At 48.5% G+C, this 16,874-nt stretch overlaps 1 protein-coding gene across 1 annotated transcript in view; it reads left to right on the plus strand.

Annotated features, from left to right (window-relative positions):
* The first annotated feature begins 5,297 nt into the window (after positions 1-5,297).
* LOC102372642 (transmembrane protein 47-like) overlaps positions 5,298-16,874 on the plus strand; it is a 24,331-nt gene continuing 12,754 nt past the window's right edge. The window contains exon 1 of the mRNA XM_006025157.3: positions 5,298-5,622. Within this exon, the coding sequence (XP_006025219.1) occupies positions 5,427-5,622 (196 nt within the window). The 5' untranslated portion in view covers positions 5,298-5,426. The remainder of the gene's footprint in view (positions 5,623-16,874) is intronic.

The following is a 16,874-nucleotide window of genomic DNA, read 5'->3' on the forward strand; positions in this document are numbered from 1 at the left end:
TGATGACAGAGGCCTTACTTTTATCAGCAGGGGTGGGGTAATTCTTTCCTCAGAAGGGTAGGCTCTGCCACTGCTAAGGTACTTTGCATGCACTGGAGGTCTGCCAGCAAAACTTCGTAGTGTTGACCAGCCTGAGAATATTAATAAGGGGGGCAGCTGTGTACCAAACTGAGACTGGACCAAGATTACAAACTACAGGTTTCACTACATTCAGGCTCTTTGCTGAGATTAACACCATTCACATATGCATAAACTAAGACAGTATAATTAACTCTCGTGCCTCAGGGCATAAACTGATCAACTGCTGGGATCAGGCAGGAAATGTTAGTCATACAGCATTGCACAACCAACTGAGTGCACTCAGGCAGGGCTGATCCAACCATTAGGTGAACTAGGCAGCTGTCTAGGGTGCCAAAATTTGGGGGGGGGTGCCAAAATTATATGTAGAACAAAATAACAGGAACATAATTTTAATTAACATTCCTGGCCAGCTACAGCTCCACCCTGGTCTAAATCTTTGGTTTGGTAAGGGAAGAAAGACCTCTGAAAAGATCTCAGAGGAAAGATCACTAGAATCACAACTCCTACCTTTTCAACTCTCAAGCAGACTTATGACAAGAGCATACCGCTGGCAACATCATCCTAAAAGGTGAACCCCTACTCCTATATCATCTTACAGCTCGTGACTCTGACTTCTGTGTCTAGAAATGGTCAGAGTAGGATTGCTGAATTGTTACATTTAATTCTTGTAAGAACGCATGTGATTTTTTAAAGTAAGTCTAGCTGGGGTAAGCCTTTGTGTGCATATTATGGTTGGATACTCATGTGAGAGATATATAGGCATTTTTAATTGTACATGGATTATAATAAATTCTATTAGAGTTTTTGCAGTATAATTGTGTTAGGGTTAATGAAAAGTGTGAAAGATTCAACAAAAATGTTTTGTTTTTATTGTTTTACTGTTTATTTCAAATAAGTACATGTCAAAGTTCATTCTAGACTTCTTATTTTCCTCTATATTGGAAGTGGTGGGGGCGCCGAGGTACACAGTTCACCTAGGGTGCCAATTACCCTTGGACCGGCCCTGCACTCAGGTCTGCAGGAACTGCCTTCCTTGGAAGCATCAGGTATTGGACAGGGTGGAGAAGGAGATTAGTTTGTCCAGGTCAGTTGTACAATCTAATGAGATGAAAGTGATATTCTCCTGTTCTGAATAGCGTGGGGAGGAGGAAGCACACATTCCAGACTGTTGGTACCCAGACACAAAGTGATTGCTGTAACATTAACCAATGGTCTGGTATCCACCACCTGCAAGGGGTTGTACCAGTGGCACATGATGATGGACAATGTTCACTGACTCAAGAGGTTGCTCCTACAGGTGCTATATAGATGCCCTGAACAGCTATAGTGCCTGCAGGTGACTTATTAAACCCAGTGAGTCTTTGACATTAGAAACTGTACCCTTCAGTGTCCTTGAGAGACAAAAAAAGAAACCTTTGTATGGGAGAGAAATTGCCACATGAGATATGCTGAGGTAAATTTAATTTCAGCTTCTTGGCACTTCCATCTGTTCTGCTCTGGGGTTAGAGGCTGTATGTACAGGTCCCTCTATCTCTTGTTCTCCCTTGGAGCAGGGTGACTTTCACAGTTGCCCACTGCCAAACAAGCTTATTTCTGTTACTAGCCAGCATCCCATGTCACTGATAGCTCCTCAGCAGATAGCCTCACTTGGAGGAGAGTTGGACAGGCTAAGGGACTCGGTCTCTAACATGGACATCCTGGTCGAACTGGGAGATACAAATGTCACCTTTGTCTGTTCATTCTGTACATGAGCATGCTAGAACATGCAGGTGTAGCATGCTTTAAACTGTCCTGGCTCTGGAAGCTAGACCAGAAGACAACAGCCTGCTATTTCTCCCTACTAATGCAATTGTTCACTTAGCTGAAGTGATGAAGGTGTAAGGATCAATGCTGAGGATTTTACATTCAACCTTGCTGATGGCTTGTGGTAGGGCAGAGCTCCTATAAAGCTGGCAGCCAGATGATACACATGAATTCCTCCATAAGAACTTGCCAGGGGAAAAGTCGCTCCTTATCCACCCATAATAGGATGATGTGTGCCTCAAGTGAAGCCACCAACCTGTAGCTTTTTCATTCCAACAATTGTACAGCAAACCCCTAGGATCTCATGACCCTGATGCAAATTGACCACAATGGTCCCTTCTGCCCTTATAATCTGTGAAACCCATTCTCCAGAGCCACCAGTTGCAATCCAGGTCTGGCTATTTGTGAGTGGAACATGCTAGAGTATGACAACTAACAACTTAGATGGGTTGTTAGTTGGGTCTTGGTCCAGTGCCAAGTAGATGGAAGCTCACATCACAAAGCTAGCCCTGGCATCAGTGAGTAATTTTGTGGGCAGCTTCCACAAGAACTGGACAGGCCATGAAACCAGAATTTCCATCACACTGTGGAGTGATATTTCCAGAAAAGTGTTGAAGATAGCTAACAAGACAGCATTAGAAGCTATTCCTACTGTTACCTGCTTTGTGAATAAGTATCAGCCTTCAGCCACCAATGCTGCCAGCTCAGTTCCTTTTGCCAACATTACATTTGTATCCAGAAGCCTTAAAAAGAATGAACCCGTTGAAAGCGTGGGTGTCGGCCTAGCCATATGCCGTGAAGGAATGCAGCCCTCCTACTAACTCACTGATGCGCAGCCCTCACTTTTCCCTCTCAGCACACAGGCTGCTCTATAAATAGCCTGGCAGGTTGCCTGGGGAGTGTGAATTCCCCAGGTCTGGCAGTAACCTTATCTGAGGAGCAAGGGGAAGGGAATGCAACTTTGGTTATCTGACTCTGTGCGGGCTCGGGCCAGCAGCAGGGCTGGGACATGAATCATTCATGCCCTAGCCGGGCCTGAATGATCCCCTTATGCACCTGTGCTGGTGAAGGAAAGGGCTGGTGAAATTGGAGAGGTCCCCTTGTTTCATCTGTGGAGTGGGGCATTAAGACATCATTAACAAGAGAAGTCTCCCCCTCTTCCCAAAAATACTTCGATGCATGTCATGTCTTTAATCTTCTTCACTCCTGCACGCATCCAAAACTGCAGTTACTGTCACATCCTACACTGCTTATCTCAGATTTCAGATCCTCCGTAACTCTTCTTACATCTACTACAGAAATAAGTGAGATAGCTAGAAACTAAAGCAGAAGTGTGGGGCTGCTCAACTGGAGCCACAGGACTGCTGACTATCCGTAGTGTGAGTTCTTCGGTGGGGGAGCTGTTGCACCGTGTGTTTGTGCAGCACCTAGTAGAAGGGGCCCTGTTCTGGCTGAGTCCTCTAGACCAGAGATTCCCAACTGCCACGCCACAGAGCAGTACCAGGCCGCAAAGGGTTGGCTGCCAGACCAGAAGTCCAGAAGTGACCAGCATACTGTGGCAGCCCGTCCACAGTATAAAAAGGGTTGGCTGCAGGTCCACATTATGACTTTCAGTCTGCAGTAAGTTGGTCTGTAGTTTGCCAGTCCATGGTCTGCAGTCAATTCTGGCCCACGGTTTGCCGGTCTGCGGTCACTTCCAGTCCACGGTTTGCTGGTCTGTGGTAGAAAAAGGTTGGAAACCACTGCTCTAGACCAGCGTTTCTCATCCTGTGGGTTGTGTCCCAAAAGTGGGTTGTAAGAACATATGAATGGGTTGTGAACAAACTTAAAAAATGTATCAACGACCTTTAAAAATGGATTCTCCTTTAAAGGAGAAAAACATAGGAAACCGTGGCTTTTCCCTAGCAGGCTGGCAGAGTTCTAGCTTGCAAGGGGCTGCTTGGGGCCCCCCAAAACACCTACCCCCTGCCCCGCACCCTGGGGTCTGGGGGCAGGGAGCAGTGGGTCATGAGTGAAGGGAAATGGGTCAGGACTGGCTATTCATGTTTACAAATGGGTCCTGGTACAAAAAAGATTGAGAACCACTGATGTAGACATTGCACAGTTAAAGTGCTTCTGGGGAGGGCAAGAATTACATGGGAGGAGGACTAAATATAAGGGGATGGGAGCAGGCAAAAACTGGAGGACCCGGGAGAGAAGGAGGGGTAGGAAATGGCTGTGGGGATTTGCAGCTATGGGTAAAATAAGGCAGAAGGGAACTAATAGGGAGGGATTGTGAGTAAGGAAGTGGGGAGGTGAAAGACGGGGGCTTGGAGAGAAGCAAAGAATGAGCAGGAGAATGAAGTAAGATGGGGAGCAGGACAGAGAAGGGTGGGAGCTACCAACTGTGGAGCACCCCACATGGCAATCCTCCAGCTCCTGGACTCAAGTGACTTGGGTATTTGCTGTTGCTGACAAGCTGGATCCATGCTGCAGCAGGATGGGAAGGAAGGAGCACTCCTGCCTGGTTCCACGGGGAGCTTGGGAGAACGATTTTGTTAAACCAGCACCAGCCAGGTTCTCCTGGAGCCTTTCTGACTCAGCTCACTCCAACAGGAGCAAAGTTCTCACTCCCACCATGCAGGATCCAGGGAAAGAAATGGAGCTGGAAACCAGGTCAGCTGGCTCCGACTCAAGTGATCGGACTTGAGGGCTGGAATACCTTGGGTCAGATATTGGAAGGGCCCTGACTAAACTTCCTCTGACCAGATTTTGTAGAGCTCAGCACCGCATGTGCTACGTGATTGTGATCAGCTGCTGAGGCAGTGTTCTTGCAAATCTGGGTGTCTAGAGCAGAGCAGTCTGGAAACACTGGTCACATTTCAGTTGCAACCCTTCTGGGAAATCCCAGCCTGAGCCTCCCCTCTCTGTAACAGGAAGGTGCCTGCCACATTACCGGGGATCCAGATTGTGGCCGTATTGGTCTGTAGGCAAAAGGAATCAAAACTCGTGGCAGGGGAGATATCTTTTATCAGATCAAATAGATATTTGCAAAAAAAATAAATAAATTGCAAGCTTTCAGGCACATCAGGCATAGGAGATTGCAAAGATTGTAAAAGTTCTCCTAGGTAGAAATGAAAAATCATGTTTCACACATTAGCAGGGAACTATTTTGCCCTCTTCTCCCCTAAGATTTTATTGTGATCGGGTAGTGCTGGCTGCCAGATTGGAGACTGGTTGCGGGATGTGTCCGTATGGAACTAGAAACAAGTGGAGAGGCAGACAGAAAACTAAGCCGCAAATCTCTGGCATGTTTCAGCAGCCTGAAGGCCCCCCGAAATCCACATGCCTTTAGGACCCCGAGGGTGCCCTGACGTGACCGCGCCCGAACGGAGCGTTGCTCGGCGCCCCCGCCTCTGCCGCCGGCTCGCCTCTGCCGCCGGCTCGGGGCGGGGGCGGGGCGAGGCGCGGGCGCCTGGCGCGCATCTCTGCAAACTTTGCTGTGCGTCCCCAGCCCCCGAGCCCGCCGGAGGGAGCCTGGCATCTGCCTGTCACCTGCGAGGATGTCCACGGACGAGGTCTACGTCTTCCGTCCCTTCAAGCTCATTGCCTTGTTCTGCGTTTTCATCGCCCTCGCCTTGGACGTGGTGGCCCTGCTGAGTCCCGCCTGGGTCACTTCCGAGCACTACTCGCTGTCCCTGTGGGAGGCGTGCAAGCAGTCCACGGATGTGTGGCACTGTCTGTCCACCTTAAAGACAGGTAAGAGCAGGGTCCTGGGGCTTTCAGTCTCTGGGGAGGCTTTCCTGGCTGCTGACAAGTACCACAGGGAGCCCTGACTGGTCCGTGTCTTCCAGGGGTGGGTTAGGTGGCCCTCGGGGTCCTGACCAACCCCCAGATCCCAGTAATCCTTTAACTGCTGGCAGATGTGTTTGGCTCTCAGTGCCAGCACAGAACATGGATATGCTCCCTGGTGGAACTCCGGACGGGAGAATGTGGGTCATTGCGCATTACAACCCGTCCCATTTAGGCGGCTACGATTACATTGAAGGCATGGGGGTCTGGGCGCTGGAGCCGGTTTGAGACCTGTGTGATTTTGGCTGGTTGCCAGTTCCACAATGAACAGCGCAGGTCAGGACATGTTGCCTCTGGACCTAACAGACCGAGCTGACTGGACGTGGGCTTCAGAGTGGCATTGCATGGAGTGGTCTGGTCTGGGTGTACAGTGGAAAGCACTGTGAACCTATCAGGGCGGCATTGTGACAGCTCATCTGTAATATATCTATAATATCTGTGACAGCTCACCATGAGCTGGTGCTCTATTGATACACCAGAATGAAAGTGATTTTTAGGTGATGTCTGTTTACACATTGTGACTTGCCTGCTCTGCCATGGGTTGTGCAGCTGGAAACTAAGAGCTTCCTGCCTTACCCTTGGAAACTTCCTGCCTTAGGGATCCCTCTGGCTGCTGCTACCCCAGACATGAATCTTAGGATCTGTGGTAGCATAGGGCTGGTCTGGAGGCTGCATCTCTTGGCTCCTGCATGGAGGGAGAGTGGGGAATGCATGCGTCTCCTAAAAGGGACTGTTGCAGTGAGAGCAACGGGCAGGATGGAAAGGCACTCCCCTTGCAAACAAGTAATAACCAAGAAACCCTTCCTGCTCTCAGGCCCACAGAGGAAGAACATAGCAAGGCAGATTAAAGGAAGTGGATTCCTCAGGGGATGGGACGCTCAAAGGGGAGTGATCCAGGAGAAGACATCAAAACTCTTCACTTAGCTAAGTTGCAGTATTGACTAATGTACAGAGCACCAGACTGTTATTCAGGAAAACAGAGCTCTTTTCCTAGATCTGCTACTGACCTGCTGTGGACTTAGCAAGTCTCTGCACCTCCATTCCCCATCCAGAAAATGGTGACAATGATCTCAACCTGCTCTTGTAAGGCATTGTGAGCTACAGATGAGAAGTGCTGTATGAGAGAGGTTTGGTATCACTAAATGAGTAGGTGTGGCCCAATTGAAGAATTGCTGCCTGGCTTGAATTAGTAATTGAAATCGGGCAGCAATGGGAATAATGGGAGTAATGGGAATCTGCTTACTGGTTGGACAGGCTGAGCATGCTTTGTCCTTTCCTATTCACCCCACTGCACAGGCAGGGTAGCTACATTTGTGCAGAGGAGACCTTATAAATGCTTTGTAGCTAGCTGGAGCTTCCATGTGTGGCATCAGGATAAACACATGAAGCTTTGTAAGCCCTGGACTTAACACTAGACTGTCTAGGGGCATGGCATCAGAGACAGGGAAGAACAGCATATGGGCTTCACAAAGAAGGCAGCACTGGTAACTTTGGTCTCCAGACCCAAGGCTGCCATTGGATCAAAGGAGAAACATCCTAAATGGGACCAGCAGAGTTTGTTACAATGCTCCTGGCCCAACCTGTACTTTGCATTATAATCACATTCTCCTTCCCACATACAGCTCAGCATTTCACATCTCTAGCTCAAATGGAAATAGCTGAAGTTAGAAGAGCCCAGCAAAGTGTTGACCTTACGGGCTAGAAAGCTTTGATTCAACCTGCTGCCTCTTGCTGTGGGATATTTGAGAGTTATTGATTCAGCAAGCTTCAAAGGGCAGACGCAAACTTAAAATAAGGTTTTTATTTGTCCCAAGGTAAATGTAGTTTTAGCTTCTGCATCTTCTACAAACTTGGAATTTTTTTCCTATTTACTTAAAAACAAGTGTTTTTCCCCTCTCTTATTGTAGCTGTGTAAAACTTAGACAAACAAAGGAAACTGACTCAGTTTCCTCTGAAGAAAATGAGGTACAAAATAACAATAGAGAAAAAAAGATTTTTGTTCTTCTGGTTATACTGTGGAGAAATCCATCTCATGGGAGAAAACTCTCCTCAGTTTTTACAAATTTAACTATTCTGAAAATATCCCTTTCTGAGCACGATGGGCCCATCTGTCCATTTGCCTCTCACTTTGTCACTCACTCACACTTGTGCAAAAATGGTCTGACATCAGTGCTGGGGTGAGTGGCAAGATCTGATCTGACAGTGTTTTATATCTGCCTTGGACAGGCATAAGTGATTACACTCTTAACGCCCAAGGGTGCTGAGGGAGCTGCCAGGGGTCATCGCGGAGCCCTTGGCCTGGCTGTCTGAGCATTCGTGGGCATCTGGCCAGGTGCCGGGGGATTGGAAACTGAGTAATGTGGTCCCTATTTTTAAGAAGGGGAGGAAGGAGGACCCAGGTAACTATAGGCCTGTAATGGACAGGCGTAAGTGATTACACTCTTAACGCACAGACCTCCCTTAGCAGTGTGTCAAGCCCCATATAAGAATGGAGCCTGATGTGGTGATGCTAACTAGAATAAAATGACAAGGACTCTCAAGTCTTATGCTTCAGGGAATAAGCAGAACAGTTGGAGTCAGAAAGAAACAACTCTTACAGTATAATAAATGTTTCTGTGCCTTCCTATGAAGAATCAGGCATTGACTATTGTCGTATGAGGCACTGGACTAGGGAGACCATAGTTCTTCCTTGTATATATTGCAATATATATTCCAAGTGTTCACAAAATAAAATGGGGGTCTATAATAGCACCCAAACCAGAACCCAAAACCCCTACTTGTTCAGAAAGGTTTCACCTTATAGATGTTATGGCCAGACGAGGCCATTATGATATTTTAGCTTGTTTCATGTAGAAGGTTAAATAACTGAATTTCACTGTAACCTGCAATGGGGTATATGGATATAATTGAACTTCTCTTGCAAGCAGCTAGTGGAGAGTGGCGTCTGAGCTCAGGTTGAGACCCCACCACATGCCCCACACTGGCTAGTTGGTCCAGTGCTGATGGAGATGGTCTAAAGAACACAAGGAAGGGGAGAAAGAAATGCATTTCTAGGCACTGGTATGTCACCTCTTGTGTGACACATACTAGCTGCCTGCTTGCACCATCTATCACAACTAGACTTGGGTCATGTTGACCTCATTAGCAAATGTCCAGCTCTCCTGAGAATTAGAGTAGTGAGCAGTAGCAGGAGGAAACCCAGCTGAAAAATATTTCTGTTTGATTCATTGTCTTTAGGATTTAGTGACATGGGGAAGAGGGATAGGTGGGAATGCCTGCAAGTAACTTTGGGACCAATTCACCTTGCATGGTCAAATCCCTGTTTTGCTGGCTTAAAGGCTGCCCAGCTGTAAGGAGATGAAGAACAAGAGGTTTCTAAGCTCCCCACTCTGGGGTCTCTTTTCTTGGAAAGACAAGAGGGAATAATAGGCCAGGAGTTGTGGTAATGGGGCAGTGAAAAGGGGAGGCAGGAGGGGGCAAGGCTTACACTGTAAACCTCTTTTCTCTTGTTCTTTGTTAACAGCAACTCAACCAGAAAATTTGTGGTGGGGGAGAGTGGGGGGAAGGAGCTAAAGTGGGGAAGGGATGGAGGAAAGTGTGTTCATTTGTCTGTAATAGTGGAAGGAGGGCTATGCTGGCAAGGGAAGGGGAGCAGATATGTGGTGTTCATTATGCTGACTCTTCTGAACTTGTGATTTACACCCAGCCCTTCAGCCAACCACCTGCATCAGTCTCCCACAAAGCAAAGGGGCTGCAGCTCCTCCTCACAGACACTACTGTCCTGTTTGGGATCAGGAGACCCATTTCAGAACCTAGGCATTCAGAGTAACTAATCTAGGAGCTGCATGCTGCTACTTCAACCTCTAATCTAGTCCTCTGCCATCTAGATGCTTTCTGATTTTAACAGGTCCATCTCATTCTCCACTTCTTTGCTCTTGTGTGGGTATGTCTACATGTGCATTAGATCTGGAAGCAGTTTACTCATGAGTAAATGCTCCTGGGCAGGCATCTCCATGTGCAGGGAAGTGGGAGCAGATTTGCTGCTAATGGCAGCAAACTGTTACTGCTTCCTGTGGCCCTGCAGTGGACCCCTGCTGCTAGCCCAGGGGCTGGCAGGGAGCACTAGGCCAGGACATAGCTGTCTCCCGGTCCTAGGCTGGGATGTTGCACCCTGACCCTGGGGGGCTGCCTGCTCCCAGGCTGGGGATAATGTCCCCCTGCCCCGGCAGCAGGGAGCTCCTGGCCAGACTCTCCATCAGGGGCAGGGGACTTGAAAACAGCTCGGGGCGGGGCAGGCCCCAGTCCCTATCCCCGTCCCCATCCCCTTTCCTGATCCGCTGCTGGGGCGGCTAGCAGCTAGCTCGCTTCTAGCTACCCTACTGGCGGATCAGGGCAGGGAGCTGGAACCTACACCACCCCTGCACCTCTTTCCAAGCCCCATGCCTTGATGACCTGGTTGTTGTACAGGGCTGGGACCTGCCCCTGAGTAGGACAGTTCCCAGCTCCCACTTCACAATTGTGGGGCAGAGGCTGGGGAGCCTGTTCCCTGCTCAGCTCCATCAGCATGGAGTTGGGTGGGGGCTGGAGAGACTGTTCCCCACCCATCTCCCTGCTCACAGACCTGAGTGGGAAACACCCAGCCTGTTCCCCACCCAGCATCTTGATCATGGAGCTGGGCGGGGAACCGTCTCTCCAGCCCCCACCAGCAGGAGCTCCCAGCAGCAGCTCCATGACTATGACTAGGGGGCCAGCACTGAGAGATCTTTATCTCCCAGTGCCAGCTCCACCGTTGTGGAGTCAGCGCTGGGAGATAAGGATCTCCCAGCCTGAGCCCTGTGACCCAGCTCCACGGTTGTGGAGTCAGCTCTGGGATATAAGGATCTCCCAGCCCCCACACCCCAATTGCAATCTTGGAGCCAGGGTCTTGGAGCTCCCTGCTCCTGGGGGAGCATAGGGACATACTGGCTCGGGTGGTGAAGACTGCCCAAGCAGCAGGCAGCTCCCAGGGGCAGAGAGCAATCTCCTACCTCCTGGTAGCTGGCTGACCCACTGGGAGCAGATTTCCTCCCAGTCAGGTGTCTACACAAGTGCTACTGCGCAGTTAGTAATCACAAGTAAATTTGCTACTTGTATTTGCAGGTGGCAAATTTACTCACGATTAGCAAGGTTTGTTGTGTAGTAAGTGTGTGCACATGTAGACAAACGTGCTTACTGCACAGTAAACTATGCTACTACACAGTAAAGCATCTTGTGTAGATGTACCTAGTGTTGAATTAAAACTGGTGACTAGATAAAACTTCATTATATTCAAATTCACTTCCCTTTCATAGAAGTGTTTTGTTTTCACATCCATAATACATTCAAAGCCTAATGTAAGAATGGACCATACAATCATCTAATCTGACCTGTATTTTGCAGACCATTACATTTCATCCAGTTTTTCTAGGGATTGTCTGTGACTAAAGTGTCTCTTCCAGAAAAGCATCCTGTCTTGATTGGAAGATGTCAAGGGATACAGAATCTGCCATTTCCTTTGGTATTTTTCCTGATGGTTAATTGTCATCACTTTTAAAGCTTTGAATTTGTCCTAATTTTTCAGCCATTAGTTCTGGTTATGCCTTTCTCCACTAGATTAAAATGTCTTTTGGTATCTGGCGTTTTCTCCCTGAACAGGTACTTAGATACTATAATCAAGTCACTTCTGGATTTTTTTTTGACTGAGCTCAGATTTTCTCAGTGTAAGGCATTTTCTTCAGCCCTTGACTGTCTTTTATGTTTCTCTTCTACATTTTCACCAGCTTTTACACATCCCTGGGTACAGTCTCTTTTGCACTGCAAACAAGTGCTCCTGAAAACACCCTGGAAGCTGGAGTTTTGTGGAAGTTTCCAGTCTGTTCTAAGCCAGTCGCAACTGCTTTGCCGCCATCTTTCTGGGTGGGATATGAAGCTGAGATCAATGTCACTTGTAGCTATGAAAGATTGCTCAGAGGTGCTCAAAAGAATAGGAGGAGTGCATAAGAGGGTTTGGTTCTAGCCAAATTCCAATTTAAGGAACTGCAACCTGGCTGTAGAACAACAGCAGACAGTTTAATTGTATGTAACGTTTACTGCCTAGCTTAAATAATGTAGTGCCATTGGGAACTGCCTAACATCTGGTTCTCTACCTAATTAGTGTTGGCATTCTGGTTTGAGATGTAACAGTCCTTGCTTTTCAAGCATTAGGTTCCTACATGAGACCTACCTATTAGGATTCAGAGGCCGTGTCCAGATAACCATGGATGTATGGTATGTGGTGCTGCAGATGGGTCTGTGGCACCACACACTGCACATGCATGTGTTCTTCATGCTGCTACCTTGCAGTGCCAGGAGGGGGGTGAAGGGGGATTTGACCCTGGGAGATCCTGGGGTCAAAAAAACCCATGCCAAAAAAAAAGCATGGTGGCGCACATGACAGCAGCGTGTGCTGCCCAAACCCGGAGCCTGGCCAACCGGAGTCATGGCTGCTGACTGGGCTCCCAGCTGCAGGAGTGCCATGGCTGCAGCTCCCTGAGGCCCTTAAGACCCCAGGTAAGGCTGCTGGGGCCAGCACAGTTGCTGGCCCCAACCTCCTCTACCCCACCTGGGGTAACCTTCTGCATGCCAAAGTGTGCATGGCACAGATGTTTTCTGGGGATAAGTAGCAGTGGCACAAAGTGTACCAGAGTGTCTAGGATTCAGAATGACCTAGACGAATTGGAGGATTGGGCCAAAAGAAATCTTATGAGGTTCAACAAGGACAAGTGCAAAGTCCTGCACTTAGGACAGAAGAATCCCATGCACTGGTACAGGCTTAGGACCAACTGACTAAGCAGCAGTTCTGCAGAAAAGGACCTGGGGGTTACAGTGGACAATAAACTGGATACAAGGCAACAGTGTTCCCTTGTTGCCAAGAAGGCTAACAAGATACTGGGCTGCATTAGAAGGAGCATTGCCAGCAGATGGAGAAAAGTAATTATTCACCTCTCTCCTCTCTTCTGCACTAGTGAAGCCACATCTGGAGTATTGTGTCCAGTTTTGGACCTCCCACTACAGAAAGGATGTGGATAAGTTGGAGAGAGTCCAGTGGAGGTCAATAAAAATGGTTTGGGGGCTGGGGTAAATGACTTCTGAAGAGAGGCTGAGGGAACTAGGCTTATTTAGTCTACAGAAGAGAAGGCTAAGGTAGTATTTGATAGCAGCTTTTAACTACCTGAAAGGTGGTTCCAAAGAGGATGGAGCTAGACTGTTCTCAGTGGTGGCAGATGACAGAACAAGGAGAAATGGTCTCAGATTGCAGCAAGGAAGGTTTAGGTTGGATATTAAGAACAACTTTCTTACTAGGAGGGTGGTGAAGCACTGGAACAGGTTACATAGAGAGGCGGTGAAATCTCCATCCTTGGAGGTTTTTGAGGCCTGTATTGACAAACTCCGGGCTAGAAGAATCTAATTGGGGTTAGTCTTGCTTTGAGCAGGGTGTTGGACTAGATGACCTCCTGAGGTCCCTTCTAACCCTAATTTTCTATGATACTATGATTATTATAGCAGCTTTTATTCAGGCATTATGGACAGCTGAAGAGAAGAGAGCAGCTGACTCTCTTAATGGTGATTCTGTTAGGATCTGTCATTCCAGGGTACCATTGGGAGTGTGTTTCAGCTGGTCACTGACTCACAGTTCCTTTAACTGGTTTCGGCAACTCTGGAGATGGGACAGTCTGGCTTGTTGGCTGATATAGTTGGATCCTGTGCCAAAAAATCATTAAAACTTGCCCTCTGAGAAATACAAGTGGAACATGGTCCAGGTGTTTGATTTGAAGCAGAAGCAAATTGTTGTATGTATACTCTTAAACAAATGCAAAGTATAGATTGAGGATTATGAGGCCAAAAGGGAGCACTGCAATCATCTTGTCTGCCCTCCTGTGCAATACAGACTGTAGGACTTCCTTGGGTCAACTTTTGCTTGAACAGGAGCATACTTTTTAGAGGAACTGTTGACTGCCTTTCAAATATTTGTGGCATTTGAGATGGTGAGTGCAGCTCTACATCTGAGTATTACTGAGGGAATTAACTTCCCCACTCTACCTCCACAGCTCCCACCTTGCTCTTTGATTGCTCCTACTATTGCCCCTACCAGGTCTTACACCTGGAGTTTTCATACAGTAGTGGGTATGCTCTGTGGCTGGGCCCACAAATAGTGTATTATACTGGGAATCCAGAGGTCTGATTCTGTTGACAGTTCTGCTGTGGCTGTATGTGGCAAGTCCCTTCCTTTCTGTGTCTCAGTTTACTCAAAGTTGTGATGCTGCCCTTCCTCCGCAACAGGCTTTCACATTTCTGGATCAAAGGCAATAGAAATCCATCTCTTTCCATTCTCTATGCAGTTTCTACTGACAGCTGATATATGTGGCCTTCTACTGACAGCTTATATATGTGGCTCCTTGAACGGCACAGTTTCAGAGCTTTGTGTAGCTCTCTGAAGACACCCCCCCAATCGCTTCTCTTGCACATGACACTTGTTATGCAACTGTGTTATACAACTTCCTATCCCATCTCAAATCTGTTCCTCATTAAGTGGAGACATATTTCTTGCATTCCCCATCTCCTTGCCCCGCACCCTCCTAGTTTATCAATTCCCTGGCAGGATCGTTGACATCTATTAAGATTCATGGCAAAATTAGATCAATGACTCCCTCTAGGAAGCCGAAACTGTTTCCTTGGGGGATTCTATGGGAGGACTCCTGGTCTGTGCAGCTGAGCCCATGCCCAGTCCCTTTCTGCTCACTGGCCTCTTTCCACCTCTCTGTTTATGAGGACTATTTCAGAATTGTTTTTTCCCCTTTCTCACCAGCTGTGCTGCTTTCCTTCCAGATGGAACAGGTCTGTCACCCCTGTTTTCATAAAGGGGTGACAGAACTGCCATTGCAAGGTAACACAGACATATGACTTCTGAAATGTTCCCTCTCTCTTGTGTATTTCCTTGCTTGATAATAAGTACTAGCATGCATTGGTGTTCATTCCACCCTGCCAGTTTCGTTATGGGTGTTCTTAATTGCTACTGGTCTTTCTCATCCTGCCATCCAAAGGCAGGGGTCGGCAACTTGTGGCTCACAGGCCAGATCCAGCCCACAGAGCCATTCTGTGCAGCTCATACACTTGGGGCTTTGGCAGCATTTCAGTGGCTGGGGGCTTTGTCCATATGGTGACCAGGCAGCAGGATGAAGTAACAGCAGCCAGGTCAGAAGGGCCAGCTCACGTCAGGCCGACTGGGTAATTTTGCCCTGCCACTCCTGATGTGTTGCCAGCCCTATCCTAATGGGATGTCTTCATTGCTGAGGTAACTTGGCTGACTGGCACCCAGATCTGGGCACCTGGATTAGATTAGCCCAAGTATCAGCAGCCATGTTGCAAAGTTAGCATGTCATATCTGGTGCCGTGTTCACCCAGATATGGCTAGCACTTCTGGGGCCTATCCCATGGTTCTCTGTACTGCAGTAAGCTGAGCAGCTGTAATTACCTTACAGTGACTTTTACAAAAACTTGTCTGTCTTTCTGGGTACCCAGGGGGATTCTGGAAAGGTACTGGGGAACAACTAACAGTCAGTGGTTTTCGCTGCAAAGCTAGCAGCCTACCAACCTAAGGGTAAAGCCTCCTGGGTTTAACCTGCAGCCCTAGAAGATCCAGCTAGGCTGGCTCAAAAGCATTGCCAAACTCAAGTTGATTTGTTGTTTGTAGATGGTGGCTGGAGGAGGGGAATGGAGTAACGCTTAAGCAAGAGCCCAGGGCAGTAAAGGCACCCCAGATGGCTGGATGGCTTCCAGTTGTTAAAGCAGCATGTATTTACTACTTATTCTAGCAAAGGAGTCACTGCAACCTTATTCACTAAATAAATGTAGTTAATCTCCCCTACTTCTCCCTGGTTTACTTAGTCAGTTGCTAAGGGCACAAAATTAGGCTTGTGTTCCTTGGGGCATTCAGGTCACAGGACTAACGTTTGTTGCCTTCCCATGGCCAGTTTGCCTAAGACTCTCCAAAGGAATTTCCAAGGTTTCTGGGGGGTTGTGGTGGGACAGCAGGCCAACTCCAAAGTGAAGCCAATTCTCTCTGGTTACCCTCTTCCCCCTGTAAGCACATCACCATTGCCACAGTTGAACTACTTCCATTTGTGTTAATGTGTGAGCCACAGCTAAGTGATGCAGTTTGTTATAGGTACTGGAATAGCAAGGAGTGCTCTGGCACATTAATGGAGCTGAGTGGGGCCTAAAGCTGAAATAGCAATGAGTCTGAGTAGGGCTGAGGGGGTGCTTGTAAACATGGCAGGGGTTTAGTCCTCAGGGTTTTATTCTGTGCCCCCTACATTGAAATGGTGGGTTTTTAATTGAAAGCCACCATTTCAATTTTTCCATTACATTACAGTGAGGCGCCTGATCCTTTTTTTTTTTTTTTTTTTGAGCCAGAGCCTGCTCATGGCTGGGGGGGTAAGGTGCCAGCAGGCCGAGTGGCTTCCGAGTAGTGGGGGAACCAGTCCTTCCCTCTGTGGTGGTGGCACCCCCTGGGATCCCCAGGTGGGCTATTAATGGGCTGGGTGCTGCCCCAACTTGGAGGCAGCACATGGCCTGATCCTTTAGTTCTCTGAGCCTGCCTGGGGAGCAGCACCTGGCGGGCTTCCAGCAGGCAGGCTCGGAGAACAGTTGGATCAGGCCAAGTGCTGCCTCTGAGCTGGGGCAGCACCTGGCTCACTAGCAGCCAGCCCAGGGGACCCTTGGGGGCACCACCACAATGGAGGGAAGGATCAGGGCCCCACTGCAGCTCAGGGGTCATTCAGCCCACTGGCTTGCTGCAAGAGAGGTGGGCAGGGCTTCACCAGAAAAAAAAAAGGATTGGCTTTCACCGCTTCTGCCTTCAGCAGGCTCCTGGGACCACCTGGCAATGGGCTGGCTTGCTCCTGGGGCAGTGCGGGAAGGTGGCAGGAGGCTGGCTGGGTTTCCTGGTGGGTGGAGAAGGTGGTGGAGGCGGTGCACAGTAAGACCAGGCGGGCTCAGGGAAGTGTTTGATTGGGTCCCTCTGAGCTAGGGCAGCACCCAGCCAGCTAGCAGCCTGCCTGGGCTTCCAGTGCCCCATGTACAGTCCCCACTGCCAGCAAACC

The sequence above is a fragment of the Alligator sinensis genome, unplaced genomic scaffold (genome assembly GCF_000455745.1).
Source record: "Alligator sinensis unplaced genomic scaffold, ASM45574v1 scaffold619_1, whole genome shotgun sequence".
NCBI lineage: Eukaryota > Metazoa > Chordata > Crocodylia > Alligatoridae > Alligator > Alligator sinensis.